Source organism: Heterodontus francisci, chromosome 14 (genome assembly GCF_036365525.1).
Source record: "Heterodontus francisci isolate sHetFra1 chromosome 14, sHetFra1.hap1, whole genome shotgun sequence".
NCBI classification, from domain to species: Eukaryota; Metazoa; Chordata; class Chondrichthyes; order Heterodontiformes; family Heterodontidae; genus Heterodontus; species Heterodontus francisci.
Genome location: NC_090384.1, coordinates 17,631,592 through 17,652,323, shown reverse-complemented (window position 1 = coordinate 17,652,323; position 20,732 = coordinate 17,631,592). Strand labels below are relative to the sequence as shown.

The following is a 20,732-nucleotide window of genomic DNA, read 5'->3' as shown; positions in this document are numbered from 1 at the left end:
AAGGAGAGTGGATTTCTTGATGATTCATGTCCATTTAATTTTCATCAAGTAAGCCTAATCAATTGGGAAAATGGACGGAAAATAGTTATGTCATTTAGTACCCCATCCAGTTTTCTGATTGAGTTGTTGGCACAAAAAATACCCACAAGTTGCAGTTAATTATGATAAAATTATTTTTGACAATATTGGGTGAATTTTACAGACCCCCTAATGTCAGGGGCATTATAAAATACCTTCAAGAGAAGCCTGCCACAGGCCTTGATGCGGGAAGGCCTGGCCCAATATTGTTGGCGGCGGGAAGGCCTCCTGGCGGCCCCCCAACACCACTCGGAGACGGGAGCCCAATTAAAATATTCCAATTAATTTACATAAATGAATTAATGACCTTAACGCTCCTGCCGCCCGTCCCGGAGCAATATTGGTGCCAGTGGCCGGCACTCCCGCGCCTTCGGATCCCAGTCCGGGGAGGGGGGGAGCAGGTCCATTCCTCTGTGCAGGTGGGGTGGGGGTGGGGGGTTGGAGTAGGGTCACAGTCATCTCATTGGTGTAGGGGAAGGTGGGAAGGGGTAAAGTGTAAAGGTGATGCACTTTGTGGAGGGAAGGTTAGGTGCACAAGATAAGTGGATAAGAGTTTTGAGGGGAGAGATGGCAGGTAATTAGATCTACGTGTACTGTAGGAGGGCGGGTGAGGTGCAAGGTCAGTTTATTTAACTTTTTAAAATTAATCAGTTTTAAATATTTAATTTGTAATGTCGGGCTCAAAGCCCTTTAAAAATGCCGTCAGCGCCTGCACAAAGGTGCTGGCACCATTGCCGGAGACGGACAGCCCGCCCCTTCCACGTCATTGGGGTGGGTGGACCGCCCCGCCTATTTATATGAGTCACCGCACTTAATATCACGGCAGCTCCGCGAAGTGCGGCCCAAACGGGCAGGCCACCATTGTTTTCGCCCGCCACCGATTACGGCGGCAAGACGATAAATTTTGGCCCATTATGTTTGATGTCCTTGTATTAATACCAGTATAGCACTCATTTATCTTTGTTGTCAATATAAAATAGATGTCATGGGCTTCTGGTGCCATTCAAGTGCATTTAAAGAGCACTATGGTAACATTTATTGTAGCATTTTGAGTCTGGGTATTGGAACATCTTTTCATCTTTTGCTTAGTATGTCAGGAGGCTTTGTTCTTCTTGCGATCTGTGCTTTTGTTATGTCAATGATATTAAGGTAATGTGTTTCTTCACAGAATTGTTACAACACAGAAGGAGGCAATTCAGCCCATTGTGTCAGCACAGACTGTCAGAATGAGCAATTCACTTCATGCCATTCCCCCACTTTCTCCCCATAACCCTGCACATTCTTCCTTTTCAGATAACTATCTAATTCCCTTTTGAATACTTCGATTGAACCTCCCTCCACCACACTCTCTGGCAGTGCATTAGAAATCCCAACCATTTGCTGTCACCATTGTTTCTTTTGCCAATTACCTTTAATCTGTGCCCTCTCATTCTCGATTCTCACGGGAGTGGGAACAGTTTTTCCCTATCTACTCTGTCCAGATTTTGAATACCTCTATCAAATTCCCTCTCAGCTTTCTCTCCTTCATGGAAAACAGTCCCAACCAGAAATGTTGGGGAATACAGGGTTTAGTGAGAGGGAGGAACTGAAGGAAATCATTATTAGTAGAGAAATGGTGTTGGGGAAATTGATGGGATTGAAGGCCAATAAATCCCCAGGGCCTGATAATCTACATCCCAGAGTACATAGGAAGTGGCCCGAGAAATAGTGGATGCATTGGTGGGCATCTTTCAAGATTCTATAGACTCTGGATAAGTTCCTACAGATTGGAGGGTAGCTAATGTAACCCCACTATTTAAAAAGGGAGGTAGAGAGAAAACAGGGAATTATACACCAGTCAGCCTGACGTCAGTAGTGGGGAAAATTCTAGAGTCCATTATCAAAGATTTAATAGCAGAACACTTGGAGAACAGTGGTAGAATCGGACAGAGTCAGCATGGATTTACGAAAGGGAAATCATGCTTGACAAATCTACTAGAATTCTTCTAGGACGTAACTATTAGAGTTGATGAGGGGGAGCCAGTGGATGTGGTTTATTTGGACTTACAGAAGGCTTTCGACAAAGTCCCACATAAGAGATTAGCATGTAAAATTAAAGCGCATGGGATTGGGGGTAGTGTATTGCGATGCAAAGAAAATTGGTTGGCAGACAGGAAACAAAGAGTAGGGATAGACGAGTATTTTTCCAAATGGCAGGCAGTGAATAGTGGGGTACCGCAGGGATCAGTGTTGGCAGGGATCGGTGTTGGACCCCAGCTATTCACAATATACATTAATGATTTAGATGAGGGAACTAAATGTAATATCTCCAAATTTGCAGATGACACAAAACTGAGTGGGAGGGTGAGTTGTGAGGAGGATGCAGAGAAGCTTCAGGGTGATTTGGACAGGTTGAGTGAACGGGCAAATGCATGACAGATGCAGTATAATGTGGATAAATGTGAGGTTATCCACTTCGGTAGCAAAAACAGGAAGGCAGATTATTAATATAAACAACAAATGCTGGAACCACTCAGCAGATCTGGCAGCATCTGTGGAAAGAGAAGCAGAGTTAACGTTTCGGGTCAGTGACCCTTCTTTGGAACTGACAAATATTAAAAATGTCACAGGTTATAAGCAAGTGAGGTGGGGGTGGGGCAAGCGATAACAAAGGAGAAGGTGTAGATTGGACAAGGCCACATAGCTGACCAAAAGGTCATGGAGCAAAGGCAAACAATAAGTTAATGGTGTGTTGAAAGACAAAGCATTAGTACAGATTAGGTGTTAACGGACTGAATATTGAACAGCAGCAAGTGCAAACATGAAAAAAACAGTGGAAAAAAACTGAACAAACTAAGATGAAATGAAATAAATTCAAAAAAAAAGGTTGTAAAAAATGTAAAAAAGAAGAAAAAGAGAAAACAACTAAAAATGAAAGTAAAATGGGGGACTGTCATGCTCTGAAATTATTGAACTCAATGTTCAGTCTGGCAGGCTGTAGTGTGCCTAATCGGTAGATGAGATGCAGTTCCTCGAGCTTGTGTTGATGGTACCTCTGACCTCAACCCTTCCCCTCGCTCCCAGAACCGTGACAGGGTTCCCCTTGTCCTCACTTTCTACCCCATCATCCTCCATATCCAAAGGATCATCCTCTGCCATTTCGCCACCTCCAGCGTGATGCCACTACCCAATCTTCCCCTCCCTTCCCCTTTCAGCATTCCAAAGGGATCGTTCCCTCTGCAACATCCTGGTCCACTCCTCCATTACCCCCATCACCTCGTCCCCATCCCATGGCACCTTCCTCTGCAATGTTGGAAAAGGTTATAAGAGATAGGATTTATAATCATCTTGAAAAGAATAAGTTCATTAGAGATAGTCAGCACGGTTTTGTGAAGGGTAGGTCGTGCCTCACAAACTTTATTGAGTTTTTTGAGAAGGTGACCAAACAGATGCATGAGGGTAAAGCCGTGGATGTGGTGTATATGGATTTCAGTAAGGCGTTTGATAAGGTTTCCCACGGTAGGCTATTGCAGAAAATACGGAAGTATGGGATTGAAGGTGATTTAGTGCTTTGGATCAGAAATTGGCTAGCTGAAAGAAGACAGAGGGTGGTGGTTGTTGGCAAATGTTCATCCTGGAGTTTAGTTACTAGTGGTGGACCGCAAGGATCTGTTTTGGGGCCACTGCTGTTTGTCATTTTTATAAATGACCTGGATGAGGGTGGAGAAGGGTGGGTTAGTAAATTTGCAGATGACACGAAGGTCGGTGGAGTTGTGGATAGTGCCGAAGGATGTTGTAGGTTACAGAGGGACATAGATAGGCTGCAGAGCTGGGCTGAGAGATGGCAAATGGAGTTTAATGCGGAAAAGTGTGAGGTGATTCACTTTGGAAGGAGTAACAGGAATGCAGAGTACTGGGCTAATGGGAAGATTCTTGGTAGTGTAGATGAGCAGAGAGCTCTTGGTGTCCAGGTACATAAATCCCTGAAAGTTGCCACCCAGGTTAATAGGGCCGTTAAGAAGGCAGATGGTGTGGTAGCTTTTATTAGTAGGGGGATCGAGTTTCGGAGCCACGAGGTCATGCTGCAGCTGTACAAAACTCTGGTGCAGCCGCACCTGGAGTATTGCGTGCAGTTCTGGTCACCGCATTATAGGAAGGATGTGGAAGCTTTGGAAAGGGTGCAGAGGAGATTTACTAGGATGTTGCCTGGTATGGAGGGAAGGTCTTACGAGGAAAGGCTGAGGGACTTGAGGTTGTTTTCGTTAGAGAGAAGGAGGAGAGGTGACTTAATAGAGACATATAAGATAATCAGAGGGTTAGATAGGGTGGATAGTGAGAGTCTTTTTCCACGGATGGTGATGGCAAGCATGAGGGGACATAGCTTTAAGTTGAGGGGTGATAGATATAGGACAGATGTCAGAGGTAGTTTCTTTACTCAGAGAGTAGTAGGGGCGTGGAACGCCCTGCCTGCAACAGTAGTAGACTCGCCAACTTTAAGGGCATTTAAGTGGTCATTGGATAGACATATGGATGAAAATGGAATAGTTTAGGTCAGATGGTTTCACAGGTCGGCGCAACATCGAGGGCCGAAGGGCCTGTACTGCGCTGTAATGTTCTATCTATCTGTAATCGCAGGAGGTGTAATACCTGCCCATTTACCTCCTCTCTCCTCACTATCCCAGGCACAAACACTCCTTTCAGGTGAAGCAGCAATTTACTTGTACTTCTTTCAATGTAATATACTGTATTCGCTGCTCACAATGTGGTCTCCTCTACATTGGGGAGACCAAGCGCAAACTTGGGTGACCGTTTTGCTCAGTTCTCGTACACCAGTCGCTGAAAGTAAGCATGCAGGTGCAACAGGTGTTAAAAAGGGCAAATGGTATGTTGGCCTTCATAGCGAGAGGATTCAAGTACAGAAGCAGGGACATCTTGCTGCAATTATACAGGTCCTTGGTGAGGCCACACCTGGAATTTTGGTCTCCTTATCTGAGGAAGAATGTTCTTGCTATCGAGCGAGTGCAGTGAAGGTTTACCAGACTGATTCCTGGGTTGGTGGGACTGACGTATGAGGAGAGATAGGATTATATTCACTGGAGTTCAGAAGAGTGAAGGGGGATCTCATAGAAACCTATAAAATTCTAACAGGACTTGCCAGGGTAGATGCAGGAAGGATGTTCCCGATGGTGGGGGAGTCCAGAACCAGGGGTCATAGTCTAAGGATATGGGGTCAACCTTTCAGGACTGAGATGAGGAGAAATTTCTTCACCCAGAGAGTGGTGAGCCTGTGGAATTCGTTACCGCATAAAGCAGTTGAGGCCAAAACATTGTATGTTTTCAAGAAGGAGTTAAATATAGCTCTTGGGGCGAAAGGGATCAAAGGATATGGGGGGAAAGCGGGAACAGGTTACTGAGTTGGATGATCAGCCATGATCATAATGAATGGCGGAGCAGGCTCGAAGGGCCGAATGGCCTACTCCTGCTCCTATTTTTTATGTTTCTATGTTTCTATTATAAAAATGATATGGAGGTCCTGGAGCAAGTACAAAATGATTTACAATATTAAAAGCAGAACTAAAGATTATAACTACAAGGAAAGACTGAGTAGGCTGGGACTATATTCTCTTCTGGATGGCTGAGATCTCACTGATTACAGGTATTCAAAATTATGAAGGGGTTTTAATAAGGTAGATGTGGATAAGATGGGCTGAATTTTACTAGCCCCTCAACACCATGAGTCGCAGCTGGGGGGGGGGGCCTGTAAAATTCTGCAGGGAGAGGCCCACCTCAACCCCCGACGTAGAGAAGGGCCCGTCGCGTATTACCGGCGGCTGGGGGACCTCGGTGCACTCCATACGAAGTTCCGAGGTGAGAACCTGGTGGGGAGGGCAGAAGAATAAAATTTCCAGGGCGGGAGGGGTGGAGGAGTGGGGAAAACATTTTTTTATTGGCTATGGGGTTGAAGGGCCAAGTGTGCAAAGTTGGGAGTTGAAAAGTTGAAAGATGATCAAAAATGGTTTTTCGGGGGAGCAGAGGGAAATAAATTTATTGTGTGATCACTGGGGGGGGGGGGCATGGAAATAGCGCTTTTATGTTCAACTTAATGTTTTTCTTGACATTTAAAGTGCTGGTCCCTTTAAAATTTTAAATCAGCGGCCACCCCACCCCCTCTATTTAAATCAGCTCCCGTGCGTAATATCACGGGGGCTGTGCGGCAGCAGTTCCATGTCAGAAGGTCGTTGCTCTCACAGTGCGCCACCGCGGAGCACGGTACGCTAATAAAATCCAGCCTAATGTTTCAACTTGTGAAGAGAGTCTAAAACTAGGAGTCATAAGTATCAGATAGTCACTAATAATTCCAGTAAGTAATTCAGGAGGAGCTATTTACCCAAACAATACTTGGAATGTCGAGCTTGCTACTACATGCAGCAATTGAGGTGAATAGCACAGGTGAATTTAAGGGAAAGCGTGAGAAAGAACTGAGTAGAAGAATATGTTGATAGGGTTAGATGAAGCAGGATGAGAGGAGGCCTGTGTGGATCATAAAAACCAGCATAGAATAGATCTAATGGCCTGTTACTGTGCTGTAAAATTCTTGGTAAGGTATTTCAGAGGAAGGCAAGGAGAAAAAATAGAGGAAGTCCAGACAGGTCACACTGCACCAGAAGAAGACTGTGCTTGGCTGCCAGTATCCTCCCACTCACATTACAGGCAATGGTACATCTACCTGGCAATGACTATGAAAAATTGTTCCTTTCCCCCTTAAGTGTTCAACTCACTTCTCTTTAAATGCATCCATACTGGTCACCTCAACTTGTGGTAGTGAGTTCCACTTTGTAAGCAAGCTCTGAGTGAAGAAGGTTCTCCTGAAATTCCTACTGGATTTATCAGTGACTACCTTACATTCATGGCCCCGAGTTGTGGTCGCCACCGTAAGTAGAAACTGTGGGCTGCTAGGGGGTGGGAGCAGGTGATCGTGCGATTTGAAGATCATGTTCTCGGAGGTCGGCACTGAGTCCCGTCACCTCCAGAACGCAAAGCCATTTTTAAAGGGACACTGGGTGGGAAGGAACCTTTAATGTTAACATCTGCTTCTCTCTCCACAGATGCTGCCAGACCTGCAGAGTATTTCCAGCATTTTTTGTTTTTATTTCAGATTTCCAGCATCTGCAGTATTTTGCTTTTATTTTACTTCCAATTAAGTGCCTGTTGAGCGCATTGACAGATTTAAATTTTTAATGCAAGGGCACAGGGAAACATTGGGCAGCATTTTTCCAGCTCACCACTGACCTTGGCTGCGAGCTTCAAAAACGGCGCGGTTGCATGCGCGAGATGTGCGCTGTGCAGCGACCGCGATATATAGCGCGGTGGCTCATTTACATGGAGGGGGTGGATTGATGTAGAGGGGGGTGGGGCGCTCCGTCCCTGGTAGCGGTGTCCGACGCCACCGCACAAGCACCATTTTTAAAGGGCTTCAAGCCCGTCATTTTATTTTTTTAAAATGAAATTCATGTAAACGGTTAAATTTAAATTAATAACAGAGCGAAAGCCCCTCCCCCATACCAATGACCACAACAATTTATTTATTGCCCTCTCCCCCCAAAAAAAACTTTTATTCGATCCTGAACCCCACCCACCCCACCTCCCCCCCCCCCCCCCCCCCCCCCCCACCTGCCACCCCGACCCCCGAACTTTATTAACTTTGGTCTTCAACTCCTTCCCAACATCTCCTCAACCAATAGCAGGAGTCCTCCCCACTCCCCACCTCCCACCCTGAAAACTTCATTCCTCTCCCCTCCCAACCAGTATTCCACCTCGGATCTCCAGAATGCACAGGATAGAGGTCCATCTGTCAGGAGTGATCTTGATCACTTTCTCTCCCTCTCTTTGTCTCTCTATTTCTCCCTGTGTTTCCCCTGTCTGTGTTGATTCCCCACCGTGTCGTCCTCGCTCTGTGTTGTCCTTGTTCTCTGTCTCCCCCTTTCTCTCTCTGCCCCCTCTCTCTCCCCCTCTTCTCTCTCTTTCTGTTCCCCCTCTCTCTGTCTCCCTCTTTTTATTCTTTGTCCCCTGCTCTCTCTCTCCCTTTGTCCCTCCTCTCTCTCCCGGTCCCTCCCTTTCTTTCTCTCTGTCCCCCTCTTTCTCTTTCTCTGTCCCCTCTTTCTCTCTCTGTCCCTCTCCTTTTATCTCTCTCTCTCTCTCTTTCTGTCCCCCCTCTCTATCTGTCCCCCCTCTTTCTCTCCCCTCTCTCTCCCCCCTCTTTCTCTCTGCCCCTACTTTCTCTCCGTCCCCTGCTCTCTCTCTCTGTCCCCCTCTTTGTCTCTTTCTCTGTCACCTTCTTTCTCTCACTCTCTGAACTTCCCCCTTTCTCTCAGTCCCCCCTCTCTCTCTCTCCCTCTCTCTCTCTGGCCCTTGCTCTCTCTCTCTGAACCCCTTCTCCCTCCATCTGTCCCTCTCTCTCTCTGTCCCCCTTTCTCCCTCTGTCCCGTGCTCTCCCTCTCTTTCTCCCTCACACTATCTCTCTGTCCCTCCCCTGTCTATCTCCCCCACCCACCCCGTCCCTCCTCCTCTCTCCGTCCTCCTCTTTATCTCTCTCTCTCTATGCCCCCATCTATCTCTCTGTCCTCTCCTCTCTCTCTCTGCCCCCCCTTTCTCTCTTTCTCTCTGTCTGTCACCCCCACCCCCTTTCTCTCTCTCTCTGAGTTGCAGAGAGTGGGAATGCTCAGCAGATGGTAGGTTAGTTTTTTTTTTAAGTTGCAAGTTAGTTTCACAGCTGACAGCTACTGACATCAAGAACAGCGTTTTCCCAACTTTGGGCAGATTCAGGGTTTTCCGGCAGTTTACGACTTTATTTTAAAAGCCTGCCAGAAACCCTCGAGTCTGCCCGAAGTTCAGAAACTGCTGTTCCCACTCTGATCACCTGTCAGCTGTGAAACTGACTTGCCACTTTTTTTAGAGACCAGTCTGCATGAAGAAACCAATGGGAAATTTCTCCTCTCCAGTGTCGAAGCCCTGGCAAGGATGAGGAATGGCCCGGATACAGTTTACACCCACAGGCCAGATGGGAACATTTGACGGGCCAGATATGGCCCAAGGGCAGTATGTTGGACAACCCTGGTGTAGAAGATGTGAACAATGTGGAGGGCCATGATGGTTATGGCAAGGGCTGACTAACATAATGCCGAATTCAGCTCATGTGCTCCAATCGTACCACAGAGTAGCCATTGCTGAAATTATAAGACTTGCTTTTCTCAGTGGCGAGTGGTAGGAATTTGGAGAGGAATGTGAGTCCACTGGCATCACTTGGGCAGCTGGTGTTGCAGGTGAAGGCTTGGTGAACTCACAAAGCCCAGCTAAGGGAGCTGATATGGAACAGGCTACTCTGACATTGGACATAGCAGCTAGGATGTGGTGCGGCAGATGCAACCTCCTGGAAGCAGGAGGCCAGAGGAGGACAGGGGCAGGCTGCAAGGGAAGAAGGGCGCTACCCAAGACATAAGAAGAACATAAGAACATAAGCAATAGGAGCAGGAGTAGGCCATTTGGCCCCTCAAGCCTGCCCCGCCATTCAATAAGATCATGGCTTATCTGCCCCAGACCTCAACTCCTCTTTCGTGTCAGCTCCTCACAGCCCCCCGATATTTCAAAAATCTATCTACCTCCTTGTTAAATACTTTCAGTGATCTAGCCTCCACAACTCTCTGGTGCAGAGAATTCCCAACATTCACTACCCTCTGAGAGAAGAAATTCCTTCGCATCTCAGTTTTAAATGAGTATCCCCTTATTCTGTAACTATGTCCCCTAGTTTGAGATTCCCCCACTAGTGGAAACATCTTCTCAACATCTACCCTGTCAAGCCCCCTCACAATCTAATACGTTTCAATAAGATCACCCCTCATTCTTCTAAACTCTAATGAATAAAGGCCTAACCTGTTTAGCCGTTCTTGATAAGTCAACCCCTTCATCCCAGGAATCAGCCTAGTGAATCTCCGTTGAACTGCCTCCAATGCTAGTATATCCTTTCTTAAATACGGGGACAAAAACTGTACGCAGTACTCCAGGTGCGGCCTCACCACACCCTATACAGTTGTAACAAAACTTCCCTATTTTTAAACTCTAACCCTGTAGCAATAATGGCCAAAATTCCATTTGCCTTCTTAATTACTTGCTGCACCTGCATACTAACTTTTTGTGTTTCATACACAAGAACACCCAGATCCCTCTGTGCTGCACTTTTTTGAAGTCTCTCTCCATTTAGAAATAATAGTCTTCCTTTTGATTCTTCCTACCAAAGTACATGACCTCACACTTTCCTACATTAAACTCCATCTGCCAAGTTTATGCCCACTCACTCAACCTATCTAAATACCCTTGCAGATTCCTTATGTCCTCATCACAACATGCCCTCCCACCTATTTTTGTATCATCAGCAAATTTGGATATATTACACACAGCCCCCTCCTCCAAGTCATTAATATAGATAGGAAATAATTGAGGCCTTAGGACTGATCCTTATGGCACTTCACTAGTTATGTCTTTCCAACCTGAAAAAGACCCATTAATCCCGACTCTCTGTCTTCTGTGTGTTAACCAATCCTCAATCCATGCTAATACATTACCCCCAATACTGTGAGTTCCTATCTTGTGCAATAATCTTTTATGTGGCACCTTATCGAATGTCTTATGGAAATCCAAATACACTACATCTACCGGTTCCCCTTTATCAACTCTGCTTGATATATCCTCAAAGAACTAGAACAAATTTGTCAAACAAGATTTCCCTTTCACAAAACCATGTTGACTCTGTTTGATTGTGTTTAGCTTTTCTAAATGTCCTGCTATTTCTTCCTTAATAATGGACTCTAGCATTTTCCCAATGACCGATGTTAGGCTGACTGGTTTATAGTTTCCTGCTTTTTCTCTCCCTCCCTTCTTGAACAGGGGCGTCACATTAGCGGTTTTCCAATCCACTGGGCCACTCCTGGAATCCAGTGAGTTCTGGAAAATTTCGACCAATGCCTCCACTATCTCTGCAGCCACTTCCTTTAAAATCCTTGGATGCAGGCCATCAGGTCCTGGTGACTTATCTGCCTTTAGTCCCATTAGTTTGTCAAATACTTGGTCCTTCGTGATATATACTATTACAAGATCTTTCCTCCCATTAGCTCCTTGCTTATCTGATATCTGTGGGATGTTTATAGTGTCCTCCACCGTGAAGACCAATGCAAAATATTAGTTTAAATTATCTGCCATTTCCCTGTTCCCTGTCATCAATTCTCCAGTCACATCCTCCAAGGGTCCCACACTCACTTTAGCTACTCTCTTTTTTTATACCCATAGAAGCTCTTGCTGTTTGTTTTTATATTTCTTGGCAACTTACTTTCATAATCAATTTGGGATACTCGCCTTTATTAGCCGAGGCATAAATATAGGAGCAGGGAGGTTACGATGGAGCTGTATAAAAAGCTAGTTAGGCCACAGCCGGAGTACTGTGTACAGTTCTGGTCACAACACTATAGGAAGGATGTGATTGCACTGGAGAGGGTGTAGAGGAGATTCACCAGGATGTTGCCTGGGCTGGAGCATTTCAGCTATGAAGAGAGACTGAAAAGGCTAGGGTTGTTTTCCTTAGAGCAGAGAAGGCTGATGGGGGACATGATTGAGGTATACAAAATTATGAGGGGCATTGTTAGGTTAGATAGGAAGAAACTTTTTCCCTTCGTGGAGGGGTTGAGAACCAGGGGGCATAGATTTAAGATAAGGGGCAGGAGGTTTAGAGGGGATTTGAGGAAAGATTTTTTCACCCAGAGGGTGGTTGGAATCTGGAACACACTGCCTGAAGAAGTGCTGGAGGCAGGAACCCTCACAGCAGTTAAGAAGTATTTAGATGAGCACATGAAACACCATAGCATACAAGGGTACAGGCCAAGTGCTGGAAAATGGAATTAGAATCGCTCATAGAGTCATAGAGAGATACAGCACTGAAACAGGCCCTTTGGCCCACTGAGTCTGTGCCGACCAACAACCACCCATTTATACTAATCCTACATTAATCCCATTTTCTCTACCACATCCCCACTATTCTCCTACCACCTACCTACACTAAGAGCAATTTACAATGGCCAATTTAGATACTTGATGGCCAGCACAGACACGATGGGCCGAAGGGCCTGATTCTGTGCTGTATAACTCGATGACTCCATGACTCTAATTTTCTCCCTCTTTATTAGCTTTTTAGTCATCCGCTGCTGGTTCCAAAAAATCCCCAATCTTCTGGCCAACCAGTAGTTTTCGCCACATCAAGGTCTACTGCCCAAGAGTCAGCTACCTGCAACTAACAGAATGCCAGTGCTGTAGGAAGCTGCACCCATCCAGGCTGATGGTCTCGGTTCTGTGTTGTCTGATCCCCAATGACCTGAGGTGTCATGGCCCCCATGGCAGTCCCTTATTAGCAGCCGTCAATGTCACTAACGCCCTGAATTTCTATGCAACCGTGTCATTTCAGGGATCAGCTGCGGAATTAGACAGCATCTCGCAGTCAGCAGCTCATTACACCAGCAGGTCATGGATGCCATATTCTGGAGGGTGGGCAACTGCGTCCATTTTAACCCTCAGGTTATTAATGGCACTCACGTAGCCATCAAGGCACCAACATACCAGTCAGTCAAATTTCTAAACAGAAGGGCTACCACTCACTGAATGTCCAACTGGTCTGTGACCACAGGAAGTGAATCTTGCAGCAGTGTCTCATTCCAAGCAGTTGTCATGACTCCTTTATCATGCCAGAATCCGAGATGCCACACCTCTTCAGTCCCATATCCAGACTCAGTGTCTGGCTGCTGGGGGATAATGGTTACTCCCTAAGGAGATGGCTCCTGATGCCTGTCTGAAACTCAGACATGAAGGAGAGAGACGCTACAACCAGAGCCATCGCCTAACACGGACCTGCATTGAACAGACCATTGGTATCTTGAAATTACACTTCCATTGCGTTAACTGGTCAGGTGGTGCACTCCAGTACAAGCCAGCGAGAGTGTCCTGAGACGTGGTCATCTGCTGCACCCTACACAACATGACACTGAGAAAAGGCCTGGGGTGGATGAAGAGGAGGAGCTGGAATGCCAAACCTCAGAAGAGGACTGGGAGAAGAGGAGGAAGGGATTGTTCAAGAGGTGGCCGGTGCCCAGGCAGTGCAGGACGCTTGTCAACGCCATCCCAGACTTCAGGGTGAACTGCAGGCTGGCATGGCAGCAAGGGCCATGCTGATTCAGCAATAGTTCACCTGATTGTCTTTGAGCCCTTGAGACAGATGGCCCCTAAACAAATCTTCAAGCATAGAACACTACCTTACCTCCATAGCCCATAATATTACTAGGCATGAGCATGCAGATTGAGGGTTCCTCTGACAACATTCTCCATCATCATAAGGTGTGGGCACGTAATATTCCCAGGGCCCCACATCCCTGCCACCCACTCCATAATGCTATGCTCCCCTCCATCCCCTGTCTGAGATGAGACATCAACAACACGCCTGTCAGAGTGATAACATTAAGAAGTTATATTGTGATGCAAATGAAATAACAGATATAGACAATAGCACCCAGGTGACCCATGAAGGAAATTTAACAGCATGGCACATTCCTCTCTCTAACACAGTGGTCCCACTGTGGTAGAAGATGAGGTGGAGACAGCCTGCTCCCTAATCTCTGCCTGTGACTTCCATCCTGGTCTTGGAGGTGCCCATGGGAGCTCCTCCACAGACTGCCATGCCTGTGTCATTGCAGGAAATGCCACTGTCAAAGGGCCTTGGCACACTGATGGCTCCTGAGTCTGAAGAGACAAGGGTCTGAAGGGTGATGCCATTGGTCCCTGACGGGTGGCTCCTTTCTCTTCCACTAGGATCATCTCAGTCCTTTCCTGGCACTCTTGGATGCTGGATGCGGCCACCGACTGGGATACAGCTGGCATCCACTCCAAGTATCACTGTGCCATCAGTGACACTGAACGGTCTATTCTACAGAGAGTCTCATTCTGTGCATTTCAATGCACTGCTCCTGCACTCACCGAAAGTGGTGCAGCATATGGTTCTGCAAGAGGTTGCCCAATCTGTCAATAGAGGAGGTCCTACAATCAAATGCCTGAGTCATGATAGAGCACATGTGCTGCAGGGACTCCTCTATTGCTTGCCCATGGCTCCTCAAGGCCTCAGGGAACTCCAACAAACAGGAACTTAGTTGTTTCTGATTCTCAAGGAAGGCCCTCATTGTTTGTGACACCCGAGGCCCAGCATCTACACCCAGCTGTGTCTGTCCTCATTTTCGCCTAGCAAAGCAACGCTCTGTCTGTCCTCCTCCAAGGGGGACTGGCCATAGCTTACTCTCCCTCACCCTCCTCCTCCAGGTCATGCTTGATGTGAGGTTCACCCAGTGCTCACCTTTCTATGGACTAGCCAAGGTGAATGTGTCTGTGCTGGTGGAAGGTGCCGAGGTATGATGTGACGTTACAGGTTCCATCAACTCCAGTCCCCTCCCCAACCCCTGAGGATGGCGGCGCTGATTCGTCACGTTCACTTTGTTTCCGCTTTGCAACTGGCCCTGTGGGAAACAAGAGAAAATGGAAATGAGGACTCGTCCTACTCAACAGATGCCCCTGCACAACCATCACCTTGGCTCACAGTGGTCTAATATCCATAGCACGCATTGGGCAGGATTCTGTTTCATGCCCTTCACCTCAAGAAAGAGCTATCCAATGCCTCTGTTGCTCATGGCCTCCTGTCTCACCATTTCCAACTGAATACCTTAAGGGCACCCTGGCAACTTCCAGTGCCGTCTTCTCCACTGCTATCAGAATGTGATGCTGAGCCACCCAACCACCTGTTCTGGCCATCTCCCACATATTATGGGCTCTCATCTCCTGCAGGATGAGAGGAGAATGATTCAACCACAGGGTGCCCTCCCTCTTCTCTTCCAGCATGACATACACATGGGCTGATGTTCACCTCAGTAATGTCCCCATCTGAATGTTGCATCATGTGTGAGGTTGGCTGCATCTCAGTGTTGTGACTGTTCACTTAGTCTGACAATGTGAGGGAGAACTATGGACATTTTGTGAGGTCAGCTCGTTTGTATTCTGATGCTTACAGAGTTGGTACCCAATGAACTGCGAGTCACTGGCCACTCACCTTAACAGACCGCAAGAGGTCATTAAACCATTTTCTACACTGGACCAAGGTCCTTCTCATGGGTCCCCGGCTACTGACCTCCATGGCCAACTCCATCCAAGCCCTTTTGGTGTCGCTGAGTGTATTTCTCCTCCCTGAGGTCAAGAAAAACAGCTATCTCTTCTGTGATACTCCATCAATAAGCATCTCCAGGGAGTCATCAGAGAAACGTCGTGCCACCTGGGTCACATGCCCATGCCAACACAGGCTCTCCAATCTCCATGGTGCTGCATTACTGAAAGTAACAACAATCCCAGTCATGCCTGCTACTTTCCTTTTAAGATTGCCCTCAGATACCTGTTTCTGCCTCCAGGACACTTCTGGTGACTCTAATGTGACTCGAATCAGTCCAATTAACAACTTTCAATTTCAAAGTCATGTCACTGACACGGCACAGGGTCGGGACCAGGACATGTTTCGGGCGTCGGGTTTCCAACCCCGTGATGAAAATTCCAGCCTTCTTCTCTACATCTACCATTTCAATCCTTTTCATAATCTTGAAGAACTCTATCTGGTCACCCCTCAGTCTTCTCTTTTCTAGAGAAAAGAGTGACAACCTGTTTGATTTTTTGATAGGTATAATCTCCCAGTTTTTGTTCATTCTAGTGGATCTTTATTGCACATTCTCCAGTGAATCTCATGGAATTGGCATTTCCTGTGGCAGTAATGGTCAGTTTTATCCCCTTGTTGCCCTCTTTTCATGGTGCAATGCTGCCCTACGGGGAGGTGCCCCAGAGTGGAAAGCAAGGCCACTGTCTCACTAGCATTTCTTTCTGCATCTGCCCCTTTGCCAGCCATCAAACAAGAGACTGGAGTGTTATACCCTGCAGCATTTTTCAGAGGCTCAATTTCCTGCCTCCACATTTATTGCACCAGCCAGAATTTTGCTTCACATATTGTTACCCAACTAACCTTTGCAAAGGCTGTTTGCAAGTGATTTTCTGTGAATTTGTCTGCTGAGTTCCTACCGCCCTTATAGGCTGGGAGCTCACCTACTCTATGAACATGAAGCTGGTTTTACAAACTGGGGCAGGGGCAGCACAGTAACAGTCGGGCAGACTAGACTAATATTTGGTCATAAAATCTACTCAAGGTGGAGTAACTTCTTGATACAAGTGTGAAATTTTCATCTGTGCGAAAGCTGAAAATCTGTGTTACAAGGCATCATGTAAACACGAAATAGAAGCAAGTGTAAAGAACGCAAAAATGTCAATGGGAAATGTTTTTATTTTCTGAAATAATTATGAAAAAGTAAAGTTCCACGCAGCCTATTTTTCACATTGACAGTATTGCATTTTAATATATTCAAGTCTTTTTTTATAATAAATATATCTTTTGACGTCTGTGGGATGATTTTTGCTTTTTAACAGTTTCTGCGCTGGAGGGAAATGGATTTGCCACAGAAATGCATTGTGTCCTTCAACATGTACGGTTCACGGCGAAGGGCATATCTCCACGTTTGATGGAAAGCAATATGTGTTTGATGGGAATTGCGAATATATTTTAGTTCAGGTAATATGTGAAGAGTTACTGTTATTAAAGCTTGTTTTTTTCTCCTCTAGTTCTCATTCCAGTTTTCACCAATCACACTTTTCTCCTAAAGGCAAGAATATAGGTAGCAGTACATAATTCAAATGGCCATTCTTTATATATGACCATGAACAATAGATATGTGGCCCATCACAATTAAGGTTAAATTGCCCATAATTTACAGATATTCATTTCCAACAGGAGTCACTAGATTGTGATAAAGGCTGGGTCACTGGGTCCTAGCAGTCTCTGGTTGAGATTAGCTAATTCAGCATCGGCCACGGATTCAATTTGGGATTTTATGGATTTTAGAGCCCCGTAGCATATCATACAGTGTAATTGCTCACTAAATCATCGAGGTTTAAAGCATTTGTATTTTGCGAAATTGATCATTATTATGTATAATTTAAATTAAAGAATATGTTCAATTCATTTGTTCTTTAGGATGCTTGTTCCACAATCTACACACAGCCATCGTTCAAGATAGTAGCAGAAAATGTTATTTGTAGCAGCTCAAAAACAGTTTGTACCAAGGCTATAAAGATTTACTTTGAGGTATTTATATATTACGCACTTTCAATGATTCAATATCATATAAACCTTAGGATGACAGTGGGTGATATAATCTCTTCAATATAATCAATTCTATTCATTACAGCATATTAAAAATCTTGCATCTGTATGCAATTGCTGTTTACTAATACCTGTAACACCTTTTCTGTTGTGATTTATCACAGTGACACTTTTACTATGAAGCTTTGTTGATTGGCTGAAAGTAAAGCAACAGCAAATGAAAAGCAATTTGAGAACTGCCAATTATATAGAATTTATAGTACAGAAATGGGCCACTCAGCTCAACTGGTCTATTCTGGTATTTATGCTCTATATGAGCCTCCTCAAACCAGTCTCATCTCATCCAGTCAGCAAATCCCTTTATTCCTTTCTCCATATGTTTATCTAACTTCCCCTTGAACGCATCTATGTTATTCATCTCAACTACTCTAGGTAGTAATGAGTTCCACATTTTCACCACACTCTGGGTGAAGAGGTTTCTCCTGAATTTTCTATTGTATTTCTTAGTGACTACCTTATACATAGAGCCCGTAGTTTTATTCTCTGAGTCAGTAAGGATACCATTCGTGAAATAATAGCGGTCAGGAGAACCTAGCAAAAATTTTGTTTTAAATGAATCAATCTGATCACTCAAAAAAGCTGTTTGAAAAATTGTATGCTTTTTTTCTTAATATCTGAAAATTTTATTTCCAAAATAAGGTTTAAATCAAGATAACATGAACAGTTACACATCTAATAATGTGATTAATTTAACTATACATTAGTGTGTTGTATCTTTGAACCTTCAACAACGTTTTCATTAATACCTTAGCCTCTTGCAAAACTCTGGACTGGATTTGATACTTTTTACTCTGTTATGTGAAGGCATATTCTCCAGTCTGAGCCTTTGCATTATTCACAATGTTCCAGGATGCATCATCAGCATTTAATTGATAGAGTGTTTCTCTTCAGTCTCTAATAGTACGTGCTTGGTTGTATTTCCAAACTATTTTAAGAAAAATTACAGAACAAATTTCAAAACTTTTATTCAACTAACATTTATGTGGGTGATTTGTTTATCAGTGGCTATGTCTATGTGTGTATTTCTGTGAGAGTGGAGAGTGAGAGGAAAAGAAAGATTTTCAAATATGGCAGACGGTACTGATCACATACCTGGTGGAGCTTTTTTTATATTCTAATTTTAAGCAATCTATTATTTGTTTTTCTCAGTGGCAGAGTAAAATTTGCATTTCTGTACATGATAATTTATCTGTTCTTGAAAATGATTTGAAATAAACTGATCAGTATGAGTAATGTTTAGATATTAATTATTCAATTTTTATTTCAGAAAGTAGCTTATCTCCTATCTCCCCTCATGTCCTTTTTGGGATTATCCGATACATGAAGCTCACTTCCTACTCTCTTGATGCCATCCCACTAAACTGCTGACTACCCAACTTATCTTCCTAGTCCCCATGCCAGCTGCCATTATAAATGGTCCCACTCCTCATGTCCAGCCCTTTCCTTTCAAAGCTGCTGGCATCATCCCTCTCCTTATAAATCCTCTGTCCTTGCAAACTATCTCCAATCTCCTTCTCCTCTCTAAAATCCTAGAACACATTGTTGCCTCCCAAACCTGTGTCCATGTTATATACAACTCTATGTTTGAAACTCTCTAATCACGTTTCTGACCCTGCCAAATTACTGAAACGGCCTTAATCAAAGTCACTAAGGATATTCCCCATGACCATAATGATGGTGCACGAACAATCTTTTGGACATGACCTCTCTGCAATCTTTGACACAGTCAACCATACCATCCTCATCCAACATCTCTATTGCATTGTCCAGGTCAATATGACTGCCCTTGGTCTGTTCCGCTCACACCAAAACAATCATAAGCAGATCATCTCCAAAAATGTTTTCTCTCCTGACATGCAGCATAAGCTCTAGAGCTCCTCAAAGATCTATTCTTCGCCCCTTCCTATTCCTCATCTACATGGTGCCCGTACACAGGAATATCGTAAGATTTTGTTATGACCAACCGCTCACGACAAAGCCCCCAATCAAAATATATGATTCTGAATGCACATTTATCCCACTCTGGTGGGATAAATGCATTGTCGTTTCAATCCCGTCCCACCACAGATCGTCAAAACTTTCCGAATTAAAGAAAACCACAGCCAAATTGAACCATCTATTAACCCCCGAATGAAGCGAACCAAACCAGGTGTCTTTAGATCAACAAATTAACTGTTTAATTGGAAAAACTAAATTCTTAAACACTACTAAGATATAAACGACATTTTTTTAAAAAGTAAGTACGATAAAGTCCGTGCAGATTTACGTTCCTGCCGAAGTGGAATCTTCCAATGTAGAACAGTCCAAGGTTGCTTGAAGTCCTCGCAGCCATCCGATGGGAATAAAAAAAAGTCCAACATCCAAAGCTTCAGCTCTTCATTCATCCAGCGATGACCACCATAGATCAACCACTCACCAACACTTTTCAATGAATTAATTTGGCTTTAGAATTTTTTAAGAGATAAAAGATTGTCACAGTGGAATTTCCATTCCTTCAGTTTAAATGATCAGACTTCTCTGTTCTGTTTATGCTGGTCCAGCTGTCTGTCTGTTAGAACAGTCTGTCTCCACTAAAAAAAAGTTCAAAAGATAATCCCAACATTGTATCTCGATCCTTAGTCTCTGAGTGGCTGTGTCCAAGGCAACCTCGATGCACCAGTTGAAATTGCTTGGTTCCCTCTCTGTAGGATTGGCAACCAGAATGCATCTTCTCTACAACTCCTGTTAAGATTTAGATTTAGATATACAGCACTGAAACAGGCCCTTTGGCCCACCGAGTCTGTGCCGACCATTAACCACCCATTTATACTAATCCTACACTAATCCCATATTCCTATCACATCCTCACCTGTCCCTAAATTTCCCTACCTATACTAGGGGCAATTTATAATGGCCAATTTACCTATCAACCTGCAAGTCTTTGGCTGTGGGAGGAAACCGGAGCACCCGGAGGAAACCCACACAGACACAAGGAGAACTTGCAAACTCCACACAGGCAGTACCCAGAATTGAACCCAGGTCGCTGGAGCTGTGAGGCTGCGGTGTTAACCACTGCACCACTGTGCCGCCCCACAGTGAGGCGAGCTGGTTCTTAAAGTAGTACTGATCCTTTGCTGACTTAAAGACACCACAAACTTCCCAAAAAGAAAACACCAGGATCCGCCCCGGCAGAATGAAATACCATTTTTCCTACCACATTTACAGATACACAATTTTTCAAAAATGGTAAGATTACAGAAACAAGTTCCACTCGAACATTTCGGCTTTAAATTTATAAAAAGTTGTCCCAATTAAC

At 44.8% G+C, this 20,732-nt stretch overlaps 1 protein-coding gene across 1 annotated transcript in view; it reads left to right on the top strand.

Annotated features, from left to right (window-relative positions):
- The window catches only part of LOC137376881 (mucin-6-like), a 316,041-nt gene that overhangs the window by 49,502 nt on the left and 245,807 nt on the right, over positions 1–20,732 (top strand). The window contains exons 6-7 of the mRNA XM_068045837.1: positions 16,645–16,786; positions 17,249–17,359. Of these exons, the coding sequence (XP_067901938.1) occupies positions 16,645–16,786; positions 17,249–17,359 (253 nt within the window). The remainder of the gene's footprint in view (positions 1–16,644; positions 16,787–17,248; positions 17,360–20,732) is intronic.